The sequence below is a fragment of the Phycomyces blakesleeanus genome (assembly GCF_001638985.1).
Source record: "Phycomyces blakesleeanus NRRL 1555(-) unplaced genomic scaffold PHYBLscaffold_23, whole genome shotgun sequence".
Classification (NCBI taxonomy): Eukaryota; Fungi; Mucoromycota; class Mucoromycetes; order Mucorales; family Phycomycetaceae; genus Phycomyces; species Phycomyces blakesleeanus.
Window position 1 is genome coordinate 527115 of NW_017265156.1, and position 23743 is coordinate 550857.

Below are 23743 nucleotides of genomic sequence, written 5' to 3' on the forward strand. Positions count from 1 at the left end.
GACTGCAGATTTGAAAATATTACTTGTTATTGCTATGATTAGTTTACTTTAACAAATCTGAATAAAAAAGAGAGAGAAAGGAACTCTCTTTATATATGTACGCAAATTTTTGCTTGTATTTAATTTGTATATGCTAAAGAAAAGGAAGAAAGGGATGGTGAAGAGCAAGGTAGATAAGGAAGAGGGGGATGAGGGGAAAAAGGGGGGTTAAAGATTGGCCTTGAGTATCTGTACATACATAAACACATATGTATCTTTATATTTATATATATATATATACATGTGCGTGTGTGTTTGTGCTTTGTGCTTTGTAATGTATTTAATGTCCAAGTTCATTGGGAATATCTTCAGCCTTCATGGTAGCAATATCCTTGAGAGCCTGGCCAATGATCTCAGCACCCTTCAAGAGCTCTTCTTCGGTAATGCAAAGAGGAGGGGCAAGACGGATGATGTTGACGTGTGTAGGTTTGGCCAAAAGACCTCGAGACTTCAATAACAGGCATAGTTCCCATCCTGATCTAGCGCACTTTGACTCATCCAATACAATTGCATTCAAAAGGCCACGACCACGTACTATAATAATAATAATAATAATAATAATAATAATAATAATAATAATAATAATAATTAATTATTTTTTCTTTTGTGTTTAAGATAAGAAGATAAATCCACTACAGTAGATCTACATATAGAGATCAATGTTTGGCTTATTACCTGTTTTGACCAATGGACTCTTGATGTCTTCCAATGCCTTTCTAAACTTCTTTCCTAAACGCTCCGACTTGTTGACCAGATCTTCTTCTTTGATGACCTCTAATGCAGCAATAGAGACAGCACATCCAAGAGGGTTGCCACCATAGGTTGATCCATGTTCTCCTGGCTTGATTGTCAACATTACATCACGATCCGCTAGCACAGCTGAGACAGGATAAACACCGCCCGACAATGCCTTTCCGAGGAGAACAATGTCAGCCCGTACATTATCGTGTTCTGTGCAAAGCATCTTTCCGGTACGAGCCAGACCAGTCTGGATCTCATCGGCGATAAAGAGAACGTTGTGTTTTTTGCAGAGTTCTTGACACTTTTTGAGATAACCTTCATCAGGGACCATAATACTGTTTTTTATATATATTGTTAGGATCCATATACTTGTATATTAAAGAAAAAAGAAAAAAAAGAAGAAGAAGCACTTACCCAGCTTCGCCCTGAATTGGTTCAACCAAAAAAGCAGCTACATTCTTGCCATTGGCCTCAAGAACAGTCTCGAGATCTTCGGCGTGGTTGTAACGGATCTTTGTGCCGGTTTTTGGACAGATGGGACCGACCAGGGGAAGATAAGGACCAAAGTTATTGTAACTCTCTGGATCGGTGCTCATGCTGATGATACCAGTAGTTCTTCCGTGGAAGTTGTCTTCGCAACTCAACACGACCGCCTCGTTCTCTGGGATTCCCTTTTTGACGTAACCCCAGCGCCGTGCTAGCTTGATGGCGGTCTCGACAGCCTCTGCACCGGTGTTCATTGGCAAGACCATGTCGTAACCAAAGTAGGTTGTCACATACTTGGCGTAGGTTCCAAATATGTCGTTGTAGAATGCACGGGAAGATAAGGTCAGGTTCTGGGCTTGATCGCACAGGGCCTTGATGATCTTTGGGTGGCAGTGACCTTGGTTTACGGCTGAATAGGCCGAGAGGAAGTCCATGTATTTGCGACCTTCAGGGTCCCAGACCCAGATGCCCTTTGCCTTTGAAAATACGACAGGAAGAGGATGGTAACTTTTTTTTTACAGCAAGATCAGTTACATAGAACAATATGTGTGTTGGTACTAGCTCTTACTCACTTGTGAGCACCATAGGTGTTTTCAAGTTCGACGACTTGCTTGCTAGTAATGTGAGACATGATATATAATTTTAAATGTTAAAGAGGTAAACAACAGAAACAAAGACAAATCTAAATCTTTTTTTTTTTTGGTTTTATTTTTGGTTTTATTTATTTATTTAATGCGAACTTATAGGTTTAGTGAATGAACGAATCTAGCGGTGTTTGATGTAAGAAAAGAGACGTGGATCTAATTAGAGGTTTTCTTTTTAGACTTCAGGTGCCGCCTATTTTCCCACGACCAATAAAGCGTCATAAATTCTGCCTTTGGTTTTCTCTGTATATGGCAAGTAAACCTTATTCAGGTAGACTATTGGTCTACGGTTCTTCTGTAGGGACCATTCAAAGCCCATTGATTTGGCTGGTAGGCTTTCTTTCTGTCTGTCTTTTTTTTTTTGGTCTGCTGATACTCTTCCTGACAAAGCAAGGTATGATGTAGGAAGCCTATACACGCCTTCCTTGTTACACCATCCATCATTTTCATCAATTCACTTGTAGACAACCGCAGTACACTGTGTATTGAATATGTCCGGTTCGAACAGTATACTAATTACCGATAACACCGAATAACCAAAAAGTAAATATACGTATTTTTTTTTTTTAGAATTTCAAGAAGAGATTATAAGCTGACGCTACATATTACTATTTTATATCACTATCGATCGTGATAGTGATAATGATAACTTTAATATTATTATTACTATTATTTATTTATTTAGTTGTACAGATAGATAAAGAGTCTATGTACATATATGTATATGTATATCTAAAGGAGTACACCAAAAGACTATCAAGGAGTGGTTCTACAAAAGGATAGGTAATATGTATATGTTTAAAGTAAAAAAAAAAAAAGAACTACCTTTGGAACTGGTCTAGAAGTACCGAGGGATGTGATTGTCAGGGGTTGAGCCGGCAACGGAATCGGCCCAAAGATAACTTGTCAGATACACAGTGTAACTGTTCCCAGCACTTCGTTCCCCCTTATCATATTAACAGCAGTAAAAATAACAATAAAGATAAACTACAATTGTGTCTGTGTGTGGGATTTTTAATTTGATTTTTTTTTTTTTACTTTTACAATAACATTCTCTTCTTCTACCTCTTTGCTTTCATTATTATCATTGTCTGTCTGTCTGTAATGGCAACCTCTTTATGAGTTCTTTCTTTATCTCTACAACTGCATTCGACCTCGTTAATATTAACGTTTTCTTGAATTTTCCAGTCCATTGGATCTCTTTTATAATGACATTTCTATAAAAAATAAATAAATAAATAGAGGAAATCTATAAAAGTATCTACAGACATAACAATGCCTCATCTGTCCGGGTATCATCCTTGTATTGACCGAAAATGAAAGTGAATAATCTTGACGGCTGTCCAAAAAGGATCAAATTGATCGGAACAAATTTACACCCATTTTGGTATCAAAATAAAATTAAATAAAATAAAATATAAAGCATCGTGTCCAGATAAGATTACTTGTTCAAGTCCTGGTTCTGTTCGTTTCTTTGCACAATCTGTCTATCTAAAGTTTTCTCGATGTAGAATCAGCTAATACAAAATATTCACATGCGACATACCACATTTGCATACAAACCTATGCAAAGTATATCAATCTGCATTGGTATTTATCATCATATCCAAGAATTCAGAAAATAAGAAAATAAGCAATAGTCCAAGTCTTTTCGCAAATGGTGCTTTCTTTTATAGTTTCCTTTTAGGGTGTACAGTACCCTATAGAATCTGATTATTTTATTTATATATCTGTTTGATAAGACACAAGAATATTGTTCCGGCTACCTTTGGCTATACAAAGCTGGTACTTGGACATATTCAATTTCCCCCCCTTTTTTTTCTTCTTCTATGGCTGTTATTATTGTCAGTTTGTTAAGGTGACAGCCATAAATTCAACAAGGGATTGAACCTCAGGGCCAAAAATTGACTGTAAAAGTATCATTATTTTTTCTCGATCGTTATAACATTTAAGGACTGGATCCGGTAATATATGTATATATGTGTATATATGAACATCAGTGGGTGTTTATGGACTATATACACTTGTGACATTGTCATCAAACCATGGGAGTATTGAAAAAAGAGAAGAGAAAGAGAGAGAGAGAGACTACCGCAAACTTGGGTGTAATATCCCGAGCACAGGCTTGTGGGATTTTGATAGTATTTAAAATGCTCAATTCAGGACAGGACAGGACAGGATTACAGACACATACTCTGATGATTTACTTGTGGGTTGTAGGGTTGGGGTCAACCAAGCAAATCTCATTTTTTTTAAACCAATCAGATATACTTACGATTGACCTTTTTCTTTTAAAAAAAATGATCCTTTAAAAATCAAGTACCATTTATTATTATTAATAAAAATGATAAAAATGATAAAAACTAGGGTTTATCCGCTTTTAATGCTTTAATTGAGATTTATATGAGCCATGGGATGTATGGATATATGAATATATATGACTGTAGCTTAGTTTGTATCGATAAGCATGCTCATAATCCTCTTTTTGATGATGGATAAATAAAGAAGACGAAGAAAACCGTGGTTGAAATACAATTCAGCCTTTGATTAGATTTGATTTGTTCCAGTAACTCAGATCACTAAATAAGATAAAAAAAAAAGAGTAGGAAGAGTAGGAAGAATAAGAGAGAGAGAGAAAGGGGGAGCAAGCACCAATGGGCGTACCAGAGAGAACATTAAGAAATAGATGCCTTTTTGTTAAAAATAATATTATTATTTTGATATTCATTTTTGATAGTCAAAAAGAATAACAATAATAATAATCGGGTGAGGTAAAAAAAAAAAGGGGGGGGTTTTTTTTTGATTGCTTAATTTAATTTTATTAAATATATATATCGTCTGTAGCCGTTTATCTTTTGCTAGTAAAATGGTGTTTAAAGAGAAGAAAAGACAAAAGGGAAATATATATATTGATATTTTCTTTAAAGAAATACAAGTAAACCAAAAGAGACTCTTATTTTATGTTATATACTCATAGACTGATAATGATAAGGAACAATGGGGAATTGAGGCTTCTTTAGTAACACAAATGATAAGAAATTAAGAGTAAGTAATTAAAGTGTACCAAATCTCTTTCTATCTCTTTAAGGAAACTTCCAGATCTCCCCCCCAAAGCTGTACTTATTTTATTTTATTTACTATTTGGTTATTTGGTTATAATTTTTCTTGCCATTTCCTGCCTTTTCTTTTGTCATTTTTGTATGTGTGTTTTTTTTTGGTTATATCCATTTATGGAGTGTATTTTTTGGGCTGTTTCGTTGTCTGTATCTATGGCGATGGCAATGTTAACGACAATAAAAATTGCTGTTGATTATGATGGTTGTTGGAGGGGGGGGGCCGTGCGCATGCCAAGAGCACGTTGTCTGTGTATCAGAAACGTCTTTCTCTCTTTCTCTTTCACTGACTTTCTGTTTCGGTGGCTACAATTTTTCTTTTGAACCCGACTATATAATAGCTGGTCTTAATTTGGAAAATGTTCTTATAAGAGCACAGGAAATAAGAGAGTCGATTTGTATATCGATTCTCAGCACAAGAACAAAGAAGAAATTTTACTTGTACGATGATTTGTCATTTGTAATTAACTAAATCTGTTCCTTTTTTTCTTCTTCTTTTATATTTGTTATATAATAGTTTCTGGAGTCTAATTCTAGTATTATTATTTTTATTATTATTATTTTTACTTATTTGTACTTGTGGTTTATATAAATTTACCTCTACACATGGACAAAAGGGTAAAATGTCGTTAAGGAGAAATGTACCTAATCAATTCCTGTTGGGCTTAGAGAAGATGACCAAATAATTGATCCTTTCAAAGTTTGATATGAGTCTATAATTATTTGACATTTTGTGTACCACTCAAGGTACATATTGACAAGGATTCTATCTATTCAAATAAAGAAGATCCACTCACATTACAGACCCTTGTAATAAAATGGGTCGTACATTTGTGAAGCTTAATTACGCTGTGAGTACATTATCTGTACATAATGAAAACAAAAAACAAAAGATTAAGCTTTATCAGACCAAAATGTATCTGTCTCCTAAACTTTTCTTTTCTTTTTCTTTAGTGATCTGATGCTTTGGTACTGTCGAAACAAGAGTAGTTCTTGGACCTCTTGGCGTTTAAAAGCTTTTTTTCATATCATCTCTAGACACTATGTTGTTCATCGTGGCTAGTGCTAATTTCAATCTGTTCGTAAGCGTCAAACGAAGGGTTTTCTTCTTCTTCTTCTTCTTCTTCTTCTTCTTCTTCTTCTTCAGGATTGCTTAGTACGTCTAATATATTATTATTCTGTAATCGAGGGAGGGATATTAACAGTGTCTAAAATGTCACAAAGAGAAACATTAAATTGATAAAGGTAGAAAAGCTTCCAGGGTTTTCTTTCTTTTGAAATATAAGGGTCGGAAGGAAGTACATTTTTTTTTGTTTCTTATAATAAATATTATTGGGTGTACAAGACGTTACTGGAAGTAACGATAAGTTCTTGCAACCTCTGCCAAACACACATGTATGTATATATTAATGAGCCGTTTATAATACTATGGTATGAATGGATAAATGGGAGTGGCTGCACAATACTTTTTCCCTTGGCTCTCTCTCTCTCTCTCTGTTTCTTTCTTGCTTTAAAGGCTATATTTGTATATGTGTATTTCTTATGTAAAATACGGTGGGAATTGAGGATCTAATGGACAGTTTAACAAGACAAAAATGTTTAAAGCATTTTTATAGCTATTGTCTTTTTTTTTGTTGTGTGTCTGTGTGTTTGTGCTCCTGTGCGTGAGAGTCTGGGTCTGGGTCTGGGTGTATTGGTGGGGGGAGTAGAAATATAAAAAGAAAGAAAAAACAGTTATTTGGGCAGGTTTGTAAAGGAAATTGTGGCCAATGGCTATAATCAGTTAAAAGCAATAATACGGGGGCTTGTGCTTTGCGCTGATTTATGTTATACTCACCTGTTTGTGTGTAGACAATAAAAAACGACTAGTATAAATATGTTTTACTGGCATTATGAAAGAATGACGAGTGTATTAGATTCGATTGAATCTTCACACACAAAAAAAATTGTACTTTTTTTTGGATTTTTTTTTTCACAAGATGGTCGGGCCATCTTGGGATATTACTTTTGTGCAAATCAACCCACATTTTTTTCTATATTATTATTACCATGGTTACGAACCTCTCGGAATTGTTCCAATCCCACACTTGTTTTTTCTTCTTACTGAATTTACCAGACCCTTACAGAAATCCTACTAAAACAACAGCAACAATACTAATACTAATAATGGGATGATATTACTATTGCTTTATTATAAAGTAGGAATATATTGTCCTTCCTTTACATACATACAGATACATACAATAATATAGATTGTTGTACAGGCGATGATAGAATGATTATTGAGATGATTTAATAATTAGCATAAGAAAAAAAAAATTCTTTATGGGAAAAAAAGGGGAAGGTGGGAGTTTTTTTGTTGTTGTTTTCTTCATTGAGGAATAAAGGAGAAATATCATATTTAGATATGAGTATCAAATATAAATATTCATTATTATTTTCTTTTTCTTTTGACGTTAGGCACAATCACTTTGGTTAGATTCCTCTGTGTGCTCCTTTTTATCCAATTTCAATCGATTCAAATCTCCTTTAAGCCAAAACACAGGAATTGTGGTCACACACATAATTACGGCCATCACAACTGTAGCCTTGTGCATATTGTACGGAGGATTTGCATCAGGACCTTCTCGCAAGGCGTCAATCACGACAGAGAATATCAGCATAAAGGTTGTACACAAAGCCCAGGTGAGACTTGAACTCAAGGATTCAGGAACAGGATATGTAACTAATAAATAAAATAGAATTAGTATTAGTATTAATGTATAATCTCCATACACATATATATATATATATACGCAAAGGAGAACAATATATTATTAAAACTCTATAAATTCCAAGGAGATAGTATGTGTGTGTGTGTTTTTATTAAATACTTACTTTCGCTAGCAAACTCTAGATAGACTGGAAATACAGCATAGGAAAAGAATCCGATCAATAGACATGCACTGACAATAACACCAAATCCATTGGGAACAACTAGAGAACATCAATATCAAAGCATTATTATAAAAAGAATAATTGATTTTGAAATGCTTATTTATGTATATACAGGCGATTCAATATGCTTTCAATACATTGCTATTCTTCTTTTCTCTCTTTATCTCCTTTGTTTATTTCTTTCTTATTAATCTTACTTTGAAAAATAAGCATAATGTAGGATACGGCTGACATTGGCGCAAACATCTTGAGCAACATAAGATATTGGCCAGTGCGCCCAACCCAATAACCTGTCATTACTAAAAGAAAAGAAAAGAAGTAAATTGATTGATATGAATAGGAATCTGTATGCTTGTTTTCACAAATTGCATATCAATAAGAAGAAGAAAAAAAACTTACTTCCACCAAAAAACCCTCCAAGAACAATCACAGCAGCACAAATACCAGACTCCTGTGCACTGTAATTGTATGGCATGATTGCCTGCATAACCAACACAGAAACTGAATAAGACATGCCGATATTTGTCGAACAGAGAAAGGTCGACAGCCAAAAGTTACGGTTCTTCAAGAGGAGAGAAATCCCCTGTTTAAAGGGCATCCGAACCTCTGATGCACTTGGCGATGGCTGTACTTTTGGTTTTCCAGGCAAGAAAAATGGAGGAATCGAGGTAATTGTCGCAATCCCGGCAACAGCAATAAGCTAATCACAAATATATATACGTAATATTTTGGGTGATTAATATTCTTTATAATCTATAATACTTACTTGGAATAAGATAAAGTCTAATACTACACTATACTACACACCATTCGCGGGGTATTTTCAGGCGTGTCAGCTAGTTCAGGCATAATCAAGGGCGAAATCATCATCCCAAGCTGAATAGCTATTGTGGTAGCACAGTATTAGTATAGGCGTTAGTATAATGGCTGCTTGTTGTTGTTTAGTGTAACTGAGGTTAGTATTGTGATCATTCAACTAAAAAAAAAAACTACATTCACAAATATTAAAGCTTTATTGTACTTGCCCAAAACTGCATTAGCAACTCCTCGATCCTTTGCCGCAAACCAAACAGCAACAAACTATAATTATTTTGATGAGCAAATATACATACATATATATCATATAATATTAATTTTATTATCTACCTTTGTTGCAATACTGTGTGTGTATATATATATGGGTGTGGGGGTATGAGTTTATGCGAATTTGAATGTTAATGCATATAATTTAAGGCAAATAATATAATACATATAAATCGAATTTTACCTGAAAACAAATGGACCTCCTATAGCACCGATACTCTGACCAAGCATAACTAGATAGTATCGTTTGTCAGGAGAAACGACGATAGCAAGACATCGAATCCAGCAACCCAAGGTATTAACTATACTAGCTACAATTATCTAAAAAAAAACAAACAAACACACAATAAATATTATTTTTCCATATTTGGTGTGTATATATATATATATATTTACCACTTTCTTTAGACCAAACATTTCATATGCCCAGGCCGTTGTCAAAGACAAAAGTGAATTTATGATGGCCGAGACGTTGGAAAGCCAGTTGACTTGTGATAGACTTGCTTCCATCCATATCGCTGAAACGTCTGGTGAACTAGAGACGGTCATCCACGTCAAGGCACAAGATATATTGACAAACACAACGGCTACAAGATTTATCCAGGCAATAGCACTAGTTTTGTATTCGTGACTCTCTTGCATGGATTCCTCTTTGACTTTGATTTTCTGATCCAGATATTCATGTAAAGATTCCATGATTTTCGATAATAAAGTGTATGTGCGTATGTGTGTGTGTTTTTTTTGGAGGTATAGTAAAGATATTAGTTTAGTAGGAAAGAGAAAGAGAGAAAGAGAAAAAGCAAAAATATGATCATTATATTAAAGATGATCCTTAAATTGCTTTATTCTAATAAATATATATATATGAAGATATATACAGTCATTGCAGAAAAATGTGTGTGTATGTAGCTGTAGTGGTAGTAGCGGTGGCGGCAGCAGCAGCAGCAACAGTAGTAGTAGTAATAGAGGTAGTAGTAGAGGCCCTGGAAGTAAAAGTAATAGTAATAGTAAAGCTTAAGTCAAAAAGTTGATAAAATGGTCTTCTCCTTGTTTCTTTTCTTTTTGGTTTAAAAAGGACCGAGTACTGCACAGTCATGAAATAATTTTTATTTATTTATGTATGTATCTGGATTAAAATTGATTAAATACAGGGCTGGTCATAAGTATAATGCTTGCTCACTTGCTCTTTCTCTCTTTCGCTAATGTAGGTGGCCACATCAATGCATAGTTTAGAATATCTTTGGAGAATAGACTAGAAAGTACTTTTGTTACCAAACAAAATGAAAGTAGAGAAAACGGTTATTATTGATATCTCGTATGTATCTCTTAATATATATATAAAGAAAAATATTTGAGGAGACCTTGATAGTTCTTGCATGTGCTTGTGATCAACCTGATCTAAATGTTAATTGTAGACACAAAAAAATAGGTCCCTTAATGATTCAAAAAAAAAAAGCTTGTTTTGATTCCCAAGAATAAAGTAAAAAAAAAAAAAAAGAGAAAAAAAAGCAATAATAATACTACTACTAATATTGATATTGATAGCTATAGTGACAGTAATAGATACAGGATTTTCTTGTTCTATTTTTAATTAAAAAGGAAAGAAGCTTGTCTATAAAAATTGATAAAATACAAAATACAAATTGCAGGGTCTTTTCTTTGTCTTTGATTTACTGATCGAGCGATAGTGCTTTGGTTAGGTTACGAGTTTCTGGATTTTATTTTACGAGCTATCAAAAAATGATAAAAAAGAATTGTGTGACGATCTTTGGATATCAGAATATATGACCCCCCTTTTTTTTTGTATATATATATATAATTACGTACAAAGAAACAGGTAAAAAAAAAAAGTACTTAACAAAACTTTGTGCATGTTTTTGTTTTATTGAAATCCTTATAGCTTTAATTGAATTAATTATTAATAAGTGATCATTCTTTGGATCCTGTGTTTCTTTAGTTTGCTTTGATTTGATTTTCGTGTGCATAGTAAGGAGAAACAATATAATAATTAAGGGTCTATTCAGTAAAAAGTTCTTTGTTCTCATTATTTTATTGTGGTAGTCGTACTAATTTCATTTTGTTGACATGGAAACAAACCACCTAAAAATAAAATAAAATAAAAGGAAAGGAGAGCAAAAACTCTTCATCTTATTATCATCATGTTATTTGTATCGGGATGGTGACATGGTGACAGATTATAGAAGAAGAAGAAGGAAAAACTATACATCTTCTTATTATTATTGTTATTACTTTGTTATTTATGTCGGCATGGTGACAGGTTCCAAGTTATCTTTTTTTTTCTTGTGTTGGCATGGTGACAAATTCTAATATTTTTTAAGGTTGATCTGTTGACATGGTAGCATATTCCAATATCTCTTTATATAAATAAAGTTATGGATTTCTATAATAAAGAATAAGAAGTAGTAGTAGTAGAAAAAGGAAAAAAAAAAGACCAAGTATATAAAGAAAATATAATTTGAAGGTCCAGCAAGGTAAAAATAAGTCGGATACTTGACCGAGACTAATATATAGTTTGTATATATAAAATAAAATAAAAAGAAAAGTGGATACAAGGTCGAAACAAGTCAAAGGACAAGACAAGATAAGTGGAGAAAACCCAAAGTTAAGATTAAAGAAGTACGAGTAGGGTATAAAAAGAGTCGAAAGGAAAAGGGTAAAAGCTTAAAATCATTGAGATGAGATTGGTTCTTTAACCCATGATGTAAGATTCAAAGTCTAATATTATTATGTATGTATCTAATTCTCTCTCTCTCTCTCTCTCTCTCTAGCTCTCTCTTTATTTCTTTCTATCTATCCCTCTGTATGTGTGACATGTTTCCATTTGGTAAAGTCCTACTTTTTTTTGGTAAGACAATTTTAACCCCACAAAAACCTTGATTCTTTGGAGTCACAAACTTTTGTGTGTGTATGTGTGTTTTATAAAAGCCAAATATTATATACTGGGCAAAAAATAAAACAGAATGCAATAAAATGCAATAAAGTCAAATAAGAAGAACAAGATGGTAATGATGGTAATGATGAGATTGTGGTGATATCAGAAATATCAACTATTTTATATTATGCATACAAAATATATAAAATATTTATAAAATAGAGCTTTGTGTAGAGACGGTATAAATGCAAACTTAATTTTTCTGGGCCAATGCATTTCTATATGCTCTTCTTATAATATCTTACTTTAACCCCACAAAAAAATAAAATCAAAAATAAAGTATATACAAGGTCAAAGAGCAAAATGGGTTCTCAGAATTACCTTAAGATTTCCTTTATTTACATAAAAAAATAAAATAAGAACAACCCAGAACAAAAAAAAACAAAACATATATAAAAGGTATCGTTACTCTAAACCTTCCTGTGCATACTTACACATACATACATATATAGATATCGATAAATAGCCATTGCACATATATAGTTATATACGTATTTCTGAATACAAGAAAAAAAAAACTTATATATCCTTGTACATTACAATGGAATTACAAGCAACCTTAAAATACCTGTTGGCATAATCAGTCTTACTTATTTATGAGTATACATATGTATACAAGAAAAAATAACATACGAAATATTAAAAGGCCATTGGCGAAACCTTGGAATATCTATCAACCATAATAATATTTTATTTTTATTTTTATTTTATAGTGAAAAGTAAGGTAGAGTAAAGTAAAGGCGAAAGTGAGATGAAAGTGGGGTTGGAGCTTGGCTGAATTGTATTTGGCTTGAACAGAGCTGGGCTGAAACTTGGCTAGATCGGGCTGAACCATACTGGACTAAACCATACTGGACTGGACTGGGCTTATCTGTAACAAAAGTGAACAATAGTTGTATTCTTATGTTACTTTTCTCTCTTTCTCTCTCTTTTTCACTACCTATCTATCTTTACCAGTCCCAGCCTTTCCTTTGTCGTGCAATACTAAGTGATATTGTTATCATTCTTATTACTATTAGTGTTAGTATTAGTGTTGGTGGTATGATTCTAATTCTAATTCAAAGCTTTCTGTTGTTGCTGTTGTTGAGCTTTTTTTTTCTTTTCTATATTCCTAATTCATCCATGCAATTCCTCTTTTTTTTTTCTTTATTTTGATATAATATCCTTATTATCATTATTATTTTGCCGCGTATTTTTTAACCGATTTGTACCCTAATTAGATTCTGTACACAAGATGATTAAAATGTTCCGAGTCATTTAAAGTGTTCATAAATGCTTAGTACTTTTGGGTGCTTCAAATTTATTTAGTATTTAATATACAGTAATAAATAAATAAATAAAAATGAATGTATATATAAATATATTCTTCGGCCTGGGGAGGGGGAACCAATCTTGAATCTACATATATACATGTATACATATACATATATATATATATATATAATTTATAATTTATATATGTTTTTTTTTTGTTTTTGTTGTCAAGGCAACACAGAAATAAGAGGCGGAGTCTTTTAGAGCCAAACAGTTTGTAGACAATACCAAAAAAAAATGCCCTGAAATGCTTCTCATGTGGCACGATTTTCTTTATTTTTTATTTTTTATTTTTATTATTATTATTATAAAACAATAAAACTATAATACAAGTAATAGTAATATATACTAATTTAATTGTATAATATTTTTATCTATATATAAATAAATAAATACAAATGATTGGAATGTATTCTGATAAAGATACATATAGATATATCTGTATATATTACCGAGGGTAAAAGGAACAAAATAAGAGAAAGAGAAAGAAGAGGATTCTGTCAAATGTCAAGTGGGTTTTATTGGTGGACTGTGTCGTGGTTGGAAAGTCGAACCCCGCACGTTCTTCATTACTGCTTATAACCTGTCAAGGTGCACGGTTTAAAAGCGATCTCACCCGTAATTGCAACGTGGCTATTGTCCTACTCATATATTTATGTATATATATAATTTATATATTCTAAAAACAAAGCAAAACAAAAATTAAACCAGTTTCATTCCACCGAAAAAGGGTTATTCATTCTACCTCTTTAAATACAAGAAAACGAATAGCCAACCAACCAACCAACCAAGCAAACAAACAAACCAACAAAAGAATATCTATATATCTTGAGCAAGAATGATGTATTGGCTGTAATTTAAAAATATAAAAAATATACGTAAATTTAAATATAAAATGTACCTGTTTTCTTTGTTAATATTACATGTAATTAGATTGAACTGAACTGAATTAAGCTGAATTGAACTTAATTGGACTGAACTGATGTCAGTAATTACATATTTTATTTTATTTTAACCATAACAAAACAGATCAAAGCGGATCGATTAGTATTAGTATTAGTATTATTATTTCTTTGTCTTTCTCTCCCTTTCCATTTCTTACCTATTTCAAATATATATATATATATATCGTATTTCAAAAATTTAACACGGGTATAGTTTACCTCTTTAGTTAAACCGATTATTCCTTGTGCTTAAATAAGAGGCACATAGTAGATATATAATATAATATAATATATATATATATATACATATTGAATTGTATACAATCACACTACAATACAAGATACACTTACCAAAAAAAAAAAAAAAAAAAAAGGGAAAAGAATGACTACTCCTTATTATGGTACCAAGAACCCCAATGAGTCAGTTAAAGAGACTGAGGAAATAATATTTCGAGTTGTTGACGATCTACAGATTCCATCCGATGACATTGAAAAGAGTCTAGGTAAATAATAACAGTAATAATACTGAATAATTATAATAATTTGTACTATAATATAGAAAAAGATACAGTGGTGAATGTACCACGGCTACAAGAATCAAGGATCCAATGGAAGATACGAACTGGAATCACAATATTTCTTATTTTGACTCTTGTGATTGGTATGACAATATATTTACAAAATATACAAAAAATATATATATATATATATATATATATATATATATATAATTTACTATTACTATTACTATGGTGATAAACTAATGGGTAATGATAATTAATGTCTCATGTTTATATTTTTATATTTTATAATTCTTTTTTATATGTAGGTGCAATTATAGTGAGTGAGCTGATTCATACAAACGAAAATTGAAACAAAAAAATAAATAAATTATAAAAGAATATTTTATATTTTATATTTTTACTATGAAAATGAAGAAAAGAAATAAAAATATATATAAAAATAAAAAGAGAATAAAGAATGGGGGAGTGAATATAATGAATTTATAGAAAATAAAATAAAATAAAATAGAAAGAATCCATGTACTAAAATATATATATATATATATATATATATATACAATATATAATAAAAATGAGGCTCATCTTCTTTTAGATTATTAAGAAAGAATATATATATATATAAAAGTTTATGAACCAATGCGGGAACATACATTGGGGGGGGAGTGGGGAGTGGGAAGTGGGGAGTGGGGGATTGGATATATATATATATATATATTAATTGATTGATTGATTGATTGATTGATTGATTAATGGGGGGGGGGGGGGGGATGAAATAAAATTATAAAATTGAAAAATTGAAAAATTGAAAAATTGAAAAAGCTCCCTTTTATATATATAGAATTTAGAATGAGGAGGAGGTGGTGGTGGTGGTGGTGGTGGTGGTGGTGGTAGTTTTGTTATGTTTGGGGAGAAACAAGGCAAAAAAGAAATGATTGTGTAAAATGTTAGTTTATTATTATTTATTATTTATTATTTATTATTAATATTATTATTATTATAGTAATTATTATTAATATTATTTGATCTTTTTTTTTCTTTTTCTTTTTTTTTTTTTTACAAGAAAACAAGCATCATCATTATTCTTTTTATTATTAATATTAATGTTTTTATTTTATTATTATCATTTTTACTTTCGACTAATCAGAGTCCTTCTAGATACAGGAGCAGTGGACTTTGTAGTCAATGGTGCCTTTGTGGGAACACGGGTCCGTCTAGCAGAGGTCTCAAGCTGAGGAGGGGAAGGAAGAGAGGCTACATTATTATTGTTATTAGAGCGAGGAGTAACTGTAGACCGAGGGTTGATGATGGCTGCAGAGGTAGCTGGTCGAGTGATGTTGCGTGCACTCTGACCAGCCTTTGCATTACCAGCTCGCACAGACGACAATAATACATTGTTGTTGTTCATTGCTGTCTTGGGGCGCTGAGGGGGTGTTGCGGATCTAAGAAGGGTTGTGGATGGGACCTTGGACCGTGGGCTGACATGTTGTGATCCATTGGTTGATGTGGCAAGCACTTTGGAAGACGAGAGCACCTTTGGCTTCTTGAGGAGTTCGATCTGTCCAAGTGCTTCGTCAAGCTGGGCCTGGAGTGCCTTGCGAGCCCGGGCCTGTTCGGCTTCCTGCTGCTGCTGGCTGGTCTTCATCTCATGGACCTGGTCAATTACGTGCTTCATCATCGACTCAAGCTCACCGCGGGCCTTGGTCTCCTGCTTGAGGCGGCTCTCGAGAGGCTGGATCTGCTCAAACGCATGTTCAAACTTGCGCTCGTAGGCCTCCCGGACACTGACTTCCTGCTCAAGACGCTCGACAAGGGCTTTCTGTTGCTGGTCCACCAGAACAGTCATGTCCTCCATCGCCTTCTCGAATTCAATCCGCATCGCTGTTTCTTCCCGAAGACACTGCTCGACGTCATAGAGGCGCTGTTCCATTTTGGTCATCTGCTGCCGATGGACTGTGCCACACATCCGCATGATGCCAATCATCAACCGGTGCGTGGGCTTGACATGTCCTTCGGTATGGTACTGCGACCGAAGTTCTTGGCGGGCTCGGTAGCCTCGCCAGACGGACTGGATCACCGTTGCGGCCGTGACGCGCACATAGTCCTGGTCGTCGACCAACTGGTCCTGCTCTTCTTCAGACAGCGGCAAGAACACCGAGGCAGATTCGATCGGCATCTCCTTGGTGTACTCGTCGTCCTCGTCGTAGTAGCCCTCGTCACTGCCATAGAATGTCAGGCTCGAGGGGCGGTGGCAGGCCGGGTTGGCTCGGTTGAGTTTGATCACTACTACTTTGGATGCCGTGGTCGTGTCACTGCGCGAGTCCATGTCGGTGTACTGACTGTTGGTGTCGCTGAGGTAAAGCTCCGACTCACTCTGGTAGACCGGCAGGTTACTGCCAGAGTCTTCCGAGCCAAGAGGGGAGGACAAGCTTCGTTGATGAGGGTGAGTTCCACACAAAGCTATTTAAAAAAAAAAAAAACATGTATAAATATATTTGTATTATAATTATAATCATAATAGTAATACTTACGTTTGATGTTCCAGTGGGTTAAAGGCTCATCAGTTTCACCAAATGGATCATCTTCCCAATGGATCTTTTCTTCATCTACTCGGTCAAGCCTGCTGAACAATTGTCGTCTTTGGCCTGACAAAAAGGAAGAAGGACCGACAGGCGAATCTGAAGAATAAAAATGATCGGGATACTTTTGTTGTTGTTGTGGTTGTTGAGGGTGGTAGTTATTATGTTGAGATTGATTAAGTTGATTAAGTTGATTAGGTTGCTGAGTGACAGTAACGGTGGAGTCGTACGACTGTTCCCGGACCCGTCGTTCATTACAGGACATCGCAAAAGAATTAGATGAATAAGAATAAGATAATGGTGAAGATGCTGATGATGAAGATGCTGATGCTAATTGTTGCTGTACTGCTGCTGATGCTGATGATAATAATAATGATGATTCTGATGATGATGATGATGTTAATAATAAGTGGTTTTGTTGTTGTTGTTGGGTTGATGCTTTGAACTGAGCAGGGAGTTGAAGTGGTGATAATCTGCCGTCTTCAACAAACATCTTTTGAGGATATTCTGGAGTCGGCCGATCTGCTTCTGTCCATGATACATAAGCATAGTCGCTCTGACTATTGTTGCTTCTGCTAACATTAAGGGTCTTGTTGTCATGATCCTGCTGCTGCTGCTGGTGGTGGTGGTTTCCGCTCAATTCGATATAATCGTCTGAATTGAGGTATCGATCAAGATCTTGAGAGGAGGTTTGGGATGATATAGAGTTGTAAAAGAACGAGGATGAGGATTCGTGATCTTCTACATCGTCGTCGTAATCGTAATCGTTCGGTAAGGTTAGACAGGCAGCAGTCGAGGTTGATGTGGTGGTGGTAGTGGTGGTGAATGAGGATTCGTCGAGGTAGTATTGGTCATTGGGGTCGTATCGATCGAGCTGTTCGATCCGTGATCGAGGAGGGAATTCGTATCGATACTGTTCTGGCGCGAGGTTCTGAGGCACATCGATTACTTCGCCATCTTCATCTTCAGTTTCAAGAAGGAAGTGGTGTGACTGTGAGTTTCATGAAGAAGTATAAGAAACACGTGTAACAAGAAAATAAATAAATAATTATTATATATATAATATAAAAAAATGTGTAAAAAATGATAAAAAGGTAATCTACAGTGTAACCTATTCATTTTTTTTTCTTTCTCCACCACCACCACCCCCCCCCCCCCCCCCTTTTATTTTTCCCCTTTTTTGTCTAGTATATTCTACGCTATGCTACACTGTAATATAATATATTGCGCTGTTCTGTGCCTTTTTTTACTTTATAAGCAGCAACAACGACAATACATATATGTACGCATATGTACATGTATGTATATCTATATGCCTTTCTTTTTTTACCTGGTCATGTTTGTACATATTTGTCAACTTGTCATCCTCGACCAGCGATGTGGGATGACGAAGCATGATAGGTTCAGAATTAAAACGGCCAACATCGTCTGCCATCATCATATATAAAGTAATTTTGATGGATTATAATAAAAAAAAATAAAGTCTAAGAGGGCGCCAGCTTGGCAATTAAAAAAAAAAAGAGAGAGAGAGAGGAGGAGGAGGTTGTCTATGCTTCGATTGGTTGTATATGATGACGATGGACAAGCTTGAGTATTAGAGTATAGCTTGAAGCTTGAATGTTTTTGTTGAACAAAAAATATATATTAAAAAAAAGAGCGAGAGAGTAAGTAAGAAGGAACCCCAGTTGATTGTTGATTAGTTGATTGAGAATGAAAGTTTGAAAGAAGAAGAAGAAGAGGAGGAGGATGAGGATGAGGAAGAAGTAGAAGAAGTAGAAGAAGAGAGAGGGTAAAAAGGAAGGGAGAGAAAGAAGAAGGAAGAAAGAAAGAGGGAAGAAAGAGGGGAATGGGGTTTAGTAAGAAGTGGGCGCAATAATAGTAGAATAAGAGAGAAAGAGTAAAAGAAAAAAAAAAGAAAAGAAAAGGAAGCTAAAAAAAGGATGTAGAACAAGAAAAGGTTTTTGGGCGTGGTACGTTTAAACTCGATGGGAGGGTTTTGTGCAAATATAAGATATAAAATACAAGATATAAAAAAAAAAGAATCTGGCTTTATTTTTGGGATAAGAACGTGCAAATTGAAAATGGAACAAAAGGCAAATAAAGAAACTGGCCGAATAGATAGAAACCCATTTCAAAGTTGAATTCTATATATATATACAACATGAGCCTTGCAGTGTGTACAACCCAAATTCGTCCTTTAAAATAAAATCAATATTTTCACTACATAGCTGTTAAAATATATATATATATATACATAAAACATACAAGACCCACCAAATAATAATAATAAAAGAAGTGTGATCCATATTAGATCTTCTACAGTAACACCACCATGTGAACCTGGATTTATCCAGATGTGAGGCTTAACAATCAAATGCGTCATAGGGTTGCATAGCAACAGAATTGGCTATATCATTGTCACATATACATATATATACATTACATTACATTACATTACATTACATTTCCTTTTTCTTCTCTTCTTCTTTTCTTTTAATTTATACTAGACTATTATATTCTACTTGGTGTTGTCTAGAACCTTAACCAAACAACCAAGAAAAATATAAATACAAAATATAATAATAATAATAAAACAACACTTGCGGGGCTTTGCCGTGGTCTTGGTGGTCCAGTGATTTTATTCCCTTTTTGAAAACTACCTCGGTTGAGCGGATTAGTAGTTTAATAATCACAATAATATATATTTATATTTATTTATATTATATTATACTGTAAAGAAACCAGGCGACAACTGATATTCTCGGGAAACCCATTTTTAGACTAAATCCCAAAAAAAAAAGTACACTCATAAAGAAGCAGCAGAAGAAATAAAATAAAATAAAATAAAATATATCTATGTATTTATTAAATGTATACATTACATTACATATTCAATAGACTATTATCGAAATTCAAAATTCAAAATTCAAAATTCAAAACAAATACATAAATATTAAAAAAAGACCAACTCATATATACAGAAATGGGTAGGTATTGAATCTATTCTATAGACAAATATCAAAGTTCTTGATGTTTAATATCATTATTATTACATTACCATCCTTTTTGACATGATTTTGACTGTCGCGTCATTAAGAATAAATAAAAAAAAATAAAAGGTCTCAAAAGGTAGCTTGGATTAAATATAAACACAAGAGTAAGAGCAAAAAAAAAGGTTGTTCATAAAATGTAACCAGATATTTGATTATCATATGATTCTCTTACCATATTACCTTTTATTTTATTCTTTCATTATTATTAATATTTTCTGCTGGTTTCTGATATATATATATTTGCACCCTTGAATAACCTAATCATATATATATATATATATATATATATAATCTTAGTTATAACGTCTGCGTTTCTCATAGAAAAAAGAAAGTTTAATCATCACAAGCCATGACGACCACACAAAAAAATAATAAAATTATAAAATTCAAATTCAAATTCAAGTACAAAATACAAAAGCACATGCCGATTGTATCTAAGGGAGGAAATAGGAAAAGGGGGAGAAGCGGAAAGGAAAGGAAACGAAAAGACAGGTCAGGGAAAGGGGAGTGGTGGGGGATGACATCCCGCACAGTCGACAAAAAAGAAAGAATCAATAACAGTTTACAAATAAATACATATCTATCAAAATCAAAATTAAATCAATCAATCAATCAAAAATAAAATAAAATGAAACCAAGCCTACTGTGCCGTACTTTGATAAGCCATACTTTGATGTAGTGTAGTGTAGTGTAGTGTAGTTTAAAAGAATTTGTATATCATCATAGTATATATATTGTAAAGTATCTTGGCCACCTGCATACTATTTTTTCTTTTGTTGTTGTTGTTCTTGCTGTTTTGATTCAAATATTTCTCTTCCACCCTCCCCTTCTCCGTTCCTCTTCTTCTTCTTCTTCTTCTTTGTCTTCTTTTCCCCTTTCTTTATCTATTCTTCTCATTCTTTTTATTCTTTTTTTTCATATATTACATATAGGTTTTTGAAATATTAAAGACCAAATATTAAATATCGTCCTCCTTCCCTTTTTTTTTCCTTTTCTTTTCGTTGATTCTTGTAAAATGTTGATCGATTTTGACTAATTTTGAATTTTAAGTTTTGAATTTTGAATTTCAAAACATAAAAAAAAAAAGATTAGTATTATGATTTGTATCTGTTGCTTGGCAGTTGACATTCGATCATTACAAAGAATATATATATATATATAAAGATATTTGAAAATAAATAAATAATAAGAATAAAAGTTATTTCTTTTGTGGGTGTGGGTGTGGGTATTGGTTTGGGTTTGGGTTTGGGTGTGTGTGTATTTTTTTGGTCGATCAAGTTGCTTTTGGTTTTTAGGTAATATAATATAATATAATATATATATATATATTTACCCCAATTATTCTTGGTCACCAAAAAGACTAAAAAAAAGAGGGTGTCAAGTGAGATGAGATTAATGAATTTGTAAGTATCTAATACAAAAAAATAATGATCGATGATTTTATAGTTTTGTACTTTAGTGTTTAATATAAAACAAATGACGGGAAAGAAAACAAGAAAACAAGAAAAAATGAATGAATGAATGAATGAAATAAATAAAGATAGAAACTGGATTATGATTTAATTTATTTATTATTTAACTTCTTCTTCTTCTTCAAGGTAGATTAAATTCGACTAAACTATAGTATAGTAAAGTAGGATAGTATAAGGTAGAATATGATAGGATATAATGTGATATGATATGATATTAGAAAGCCATTTGTGAGTATGATGGATTTTTGGGTAAAAGAAGAAAAAAAAAATAACCCAAAAAAAAGGCCAGGAGGAAGGCAAAGATAAATATGAAGGTGAATGAGGAGGAGGAAAGGGGAAACGGTTGGGTTGGGTTGGATTGGATTGAGTTAGGCTAGATTAGGTTGAATTGGCTTGGTTTGGTTTGGGTGTACAATATTATTTCTCTTTGCCTCTGCTTTTATTTTCCTTTCTCTTTATCTTGCTTTATTCATTTATGCATAATGTGAATACAAAGATCATACCCTTATTTGAGTGTGTGTGTGTGTGTGCGCGTAAAGTACAAGGTAAAGAGTTGTGTATTCTCCTTGTAGATAAAGTGTCCCAAGACATTTTTAAGCTGTGTACTTTGTGTACTTTGTGTATATATTAATTAAGGGTAACTCAAACTAAAAAGAAAGAGAGAGAGAAAAGTGGCGTATTTTGGGGTCATTCATTCATTCATTCATTCATTATGTTTTTTTCTTCTCTTTTTAGCCTTAAAATATTCTTACCCAAAGATAAATGAATAAATATAGACGTCTGTGTGTGTGTGCTTATTATAAGCTAATCTTGACCAATTTAATTTCCAAGAAAAAATATATGTACCATTGATTTCCATCGAATGTCTTGATATTTTGAAATCAAGGACATTAATGTGACCAATACCAAAGCGATAATAATATCCAAAAAAAGACGACTACTGCGACAGCTACAGCGACTACGACGACAATAAGGATATTAATATTATTAATAAAATCAATAATAAAACCGGGTGATTTATTATATATATATATATATTGTATAAAATATGCTATATAAATATATTACATAAAACGGATCTTTGACTATGTGTAGTATAATTTATATTAATTTTGATATTATTTTCTTTGATTAGATTCATTTTTTTTTCCTTTCTTTCCTTTCTTTTCTTTTATTTCCTTTGATATACATCATATAGATAGATAGATAAAATATCTTGATTGATTGATTAATAGATAGATGGATTATTCAGAATAGATGGTCTTTGGCTTAAACTGGAGATTTTTGTAACCTACAGATTTTTTTTTTGGAATGTGCTGGCAAGATACCCGCAGGGCTTTTCCTTGGCTATATAACCTATTTAATTTTTTTATATATAAAAACCTTTATTATTATTATTTCCCGTTAAAATGAAATAATTTCATAGCAGCAGCAGCAGCAGCAGCAGTAGTAGTAGTAGTGAAAATCCGTATAGCCAATATTTCTTTCCCTTTCTTATTCTCTTACTCTTTTTTTATATATATTCAAATATAAATAAATAACACCTACAATGAGAGCAATCGTTCAGTATTTAATAAAACTTAGCATCTCTTTAGATCATAAATGCATACTATATAATAGTTCTCTTAAAAGAAAAGAAAATAAAGTATGTATGTATATATATTGTACACTCACGCACACAAATAACATAAAACAAAAAAGGGTCGCCCACAGACCATAAGTAGGATAAACCAAGCTAGGTTACAAGGACGCACAACGATTGGATCCATGCGTGTTACTCAAGATCGCTTTCGAAGATCCATATATATATATAAAATAAAAAGAACCCCCCTTTATTGTCACGACTCTTTTTTTTCTTTTTTTC

General features: G+C 33.1%; 5 protein-coding genes across 5 annotated transcripts; 2 read left to right on the plus strand and 3 right to left on the minus strand.

The window, feature by feature from the left end:
- Positions 1–4: 4 nt before the first annotated feature.
- On the minus strand, positions 5–1897 carry PHYBLDRAFT_183041 (hypothetical protein; the record flags this gene model as incomplete). Its single annotated transcript, XM_018438714.1, has 4 exons — positions 5–573; positions 715–1115; positions 1195–1773; positions 1839–1897. The coding sequence occupies 4 exons, from the start codon at positions 1895–1897 to the stop codon at positions 320–322; spliced, it is 1293 nt and encodes a 430-aa protein (XP_018287009.1). The 3' UTR covers positions 5–319.
- A 4160-nt stretch (positions 1898–6057) lies between these two features.
- Positions 6058–9739, minus strand: PHYBLDRAFT_149969 (hypothetical protein; the record flags this gene model as incomplete). Its single annotated transcript, XM_018432373.1, has 10 exons — positions 6058–6185; positions 7494–7748; positions 7901–7999; positions 8158–8259; positions 8360–8660; positions 8768–8836; positions 8954–9040; positions 9107–9119; positions 9228–9364; positions 9440–9739. The coding sequence occupies 10 exons, from the start codon at positions 9737–9739 to the stop codon at positions 6058–6060; spliced, it is 1491 nt and encodes a 496-aa protein (XP_018287010.1).
- Positions 9740–10211: 472 nt separating this feature from the next.
- Positions 10212–13514, plus strand: PHYBLDRAFT_67070 (hypothetical protein; the record flags this gene model as incomplete). The annotated part of the gene is made up of 6 exons (XM_018441735.1): positions 10212–10247; positions 11597–11717; positions 12710–12720; positions 12795–12878; positions 12954–13035; positions 13483–13514. The coding sequence occupies 6 exons, from the start codon at positions 10212–10214 to the stop codon at positions 13512–13514; spliced, it is 366 nt and encodes a 121-aa protein (XP_018287011.1).
- A 1122-nt stretch (positions 13515–14636) lies between these two features.
- On the plus strand, positions 14637–15127 carry PHYBLDRAFT_149970 (hypothetical protein; the record flags this gene model as incomplete). Its single annotated transcript, XM_018432374.1, has 3 exons — positions 14637–14757; positions 14814–14915; positions 15084–15127. The coding sequence occupies 3 exons, from the start codon at positions 14637–14639 to the stop codon at positions 15125–15127; spliced, it is 267 nt and encodes an 88-aa protein (XP_018287012.1).
- A 706-nt stretch (positions 15128–15833) lies between these two features.
- PHYBLDRAFT_160003 (hypothetical protein) lies at positions 15834–16470 on the minus strand. Its single transcript, XM_018434097.1, has one exon. The coding sequence runs from the start codon at positions 16451–16453 to the stop codon at positions 15905–15907; it is 549 nt and encodes a 182-aa protein (XP_018287013.1). The 5' UTR covers positions 16454–16470; the 3' UTR covers positions 15834–15904.
- Positions 16471–23743: the final 7273 nt, after the last annotated feature.

Excerpts from the sequence above, each read along its gene's own strand:
- PHYBLDRAFT_160003 (XM_018434097.1), bottom strand. The coding sequence starts at position 16,453 with ATGATGAAGCACGTAATTGACCAGGTCCATGAGATGAAGACCAGCCAG.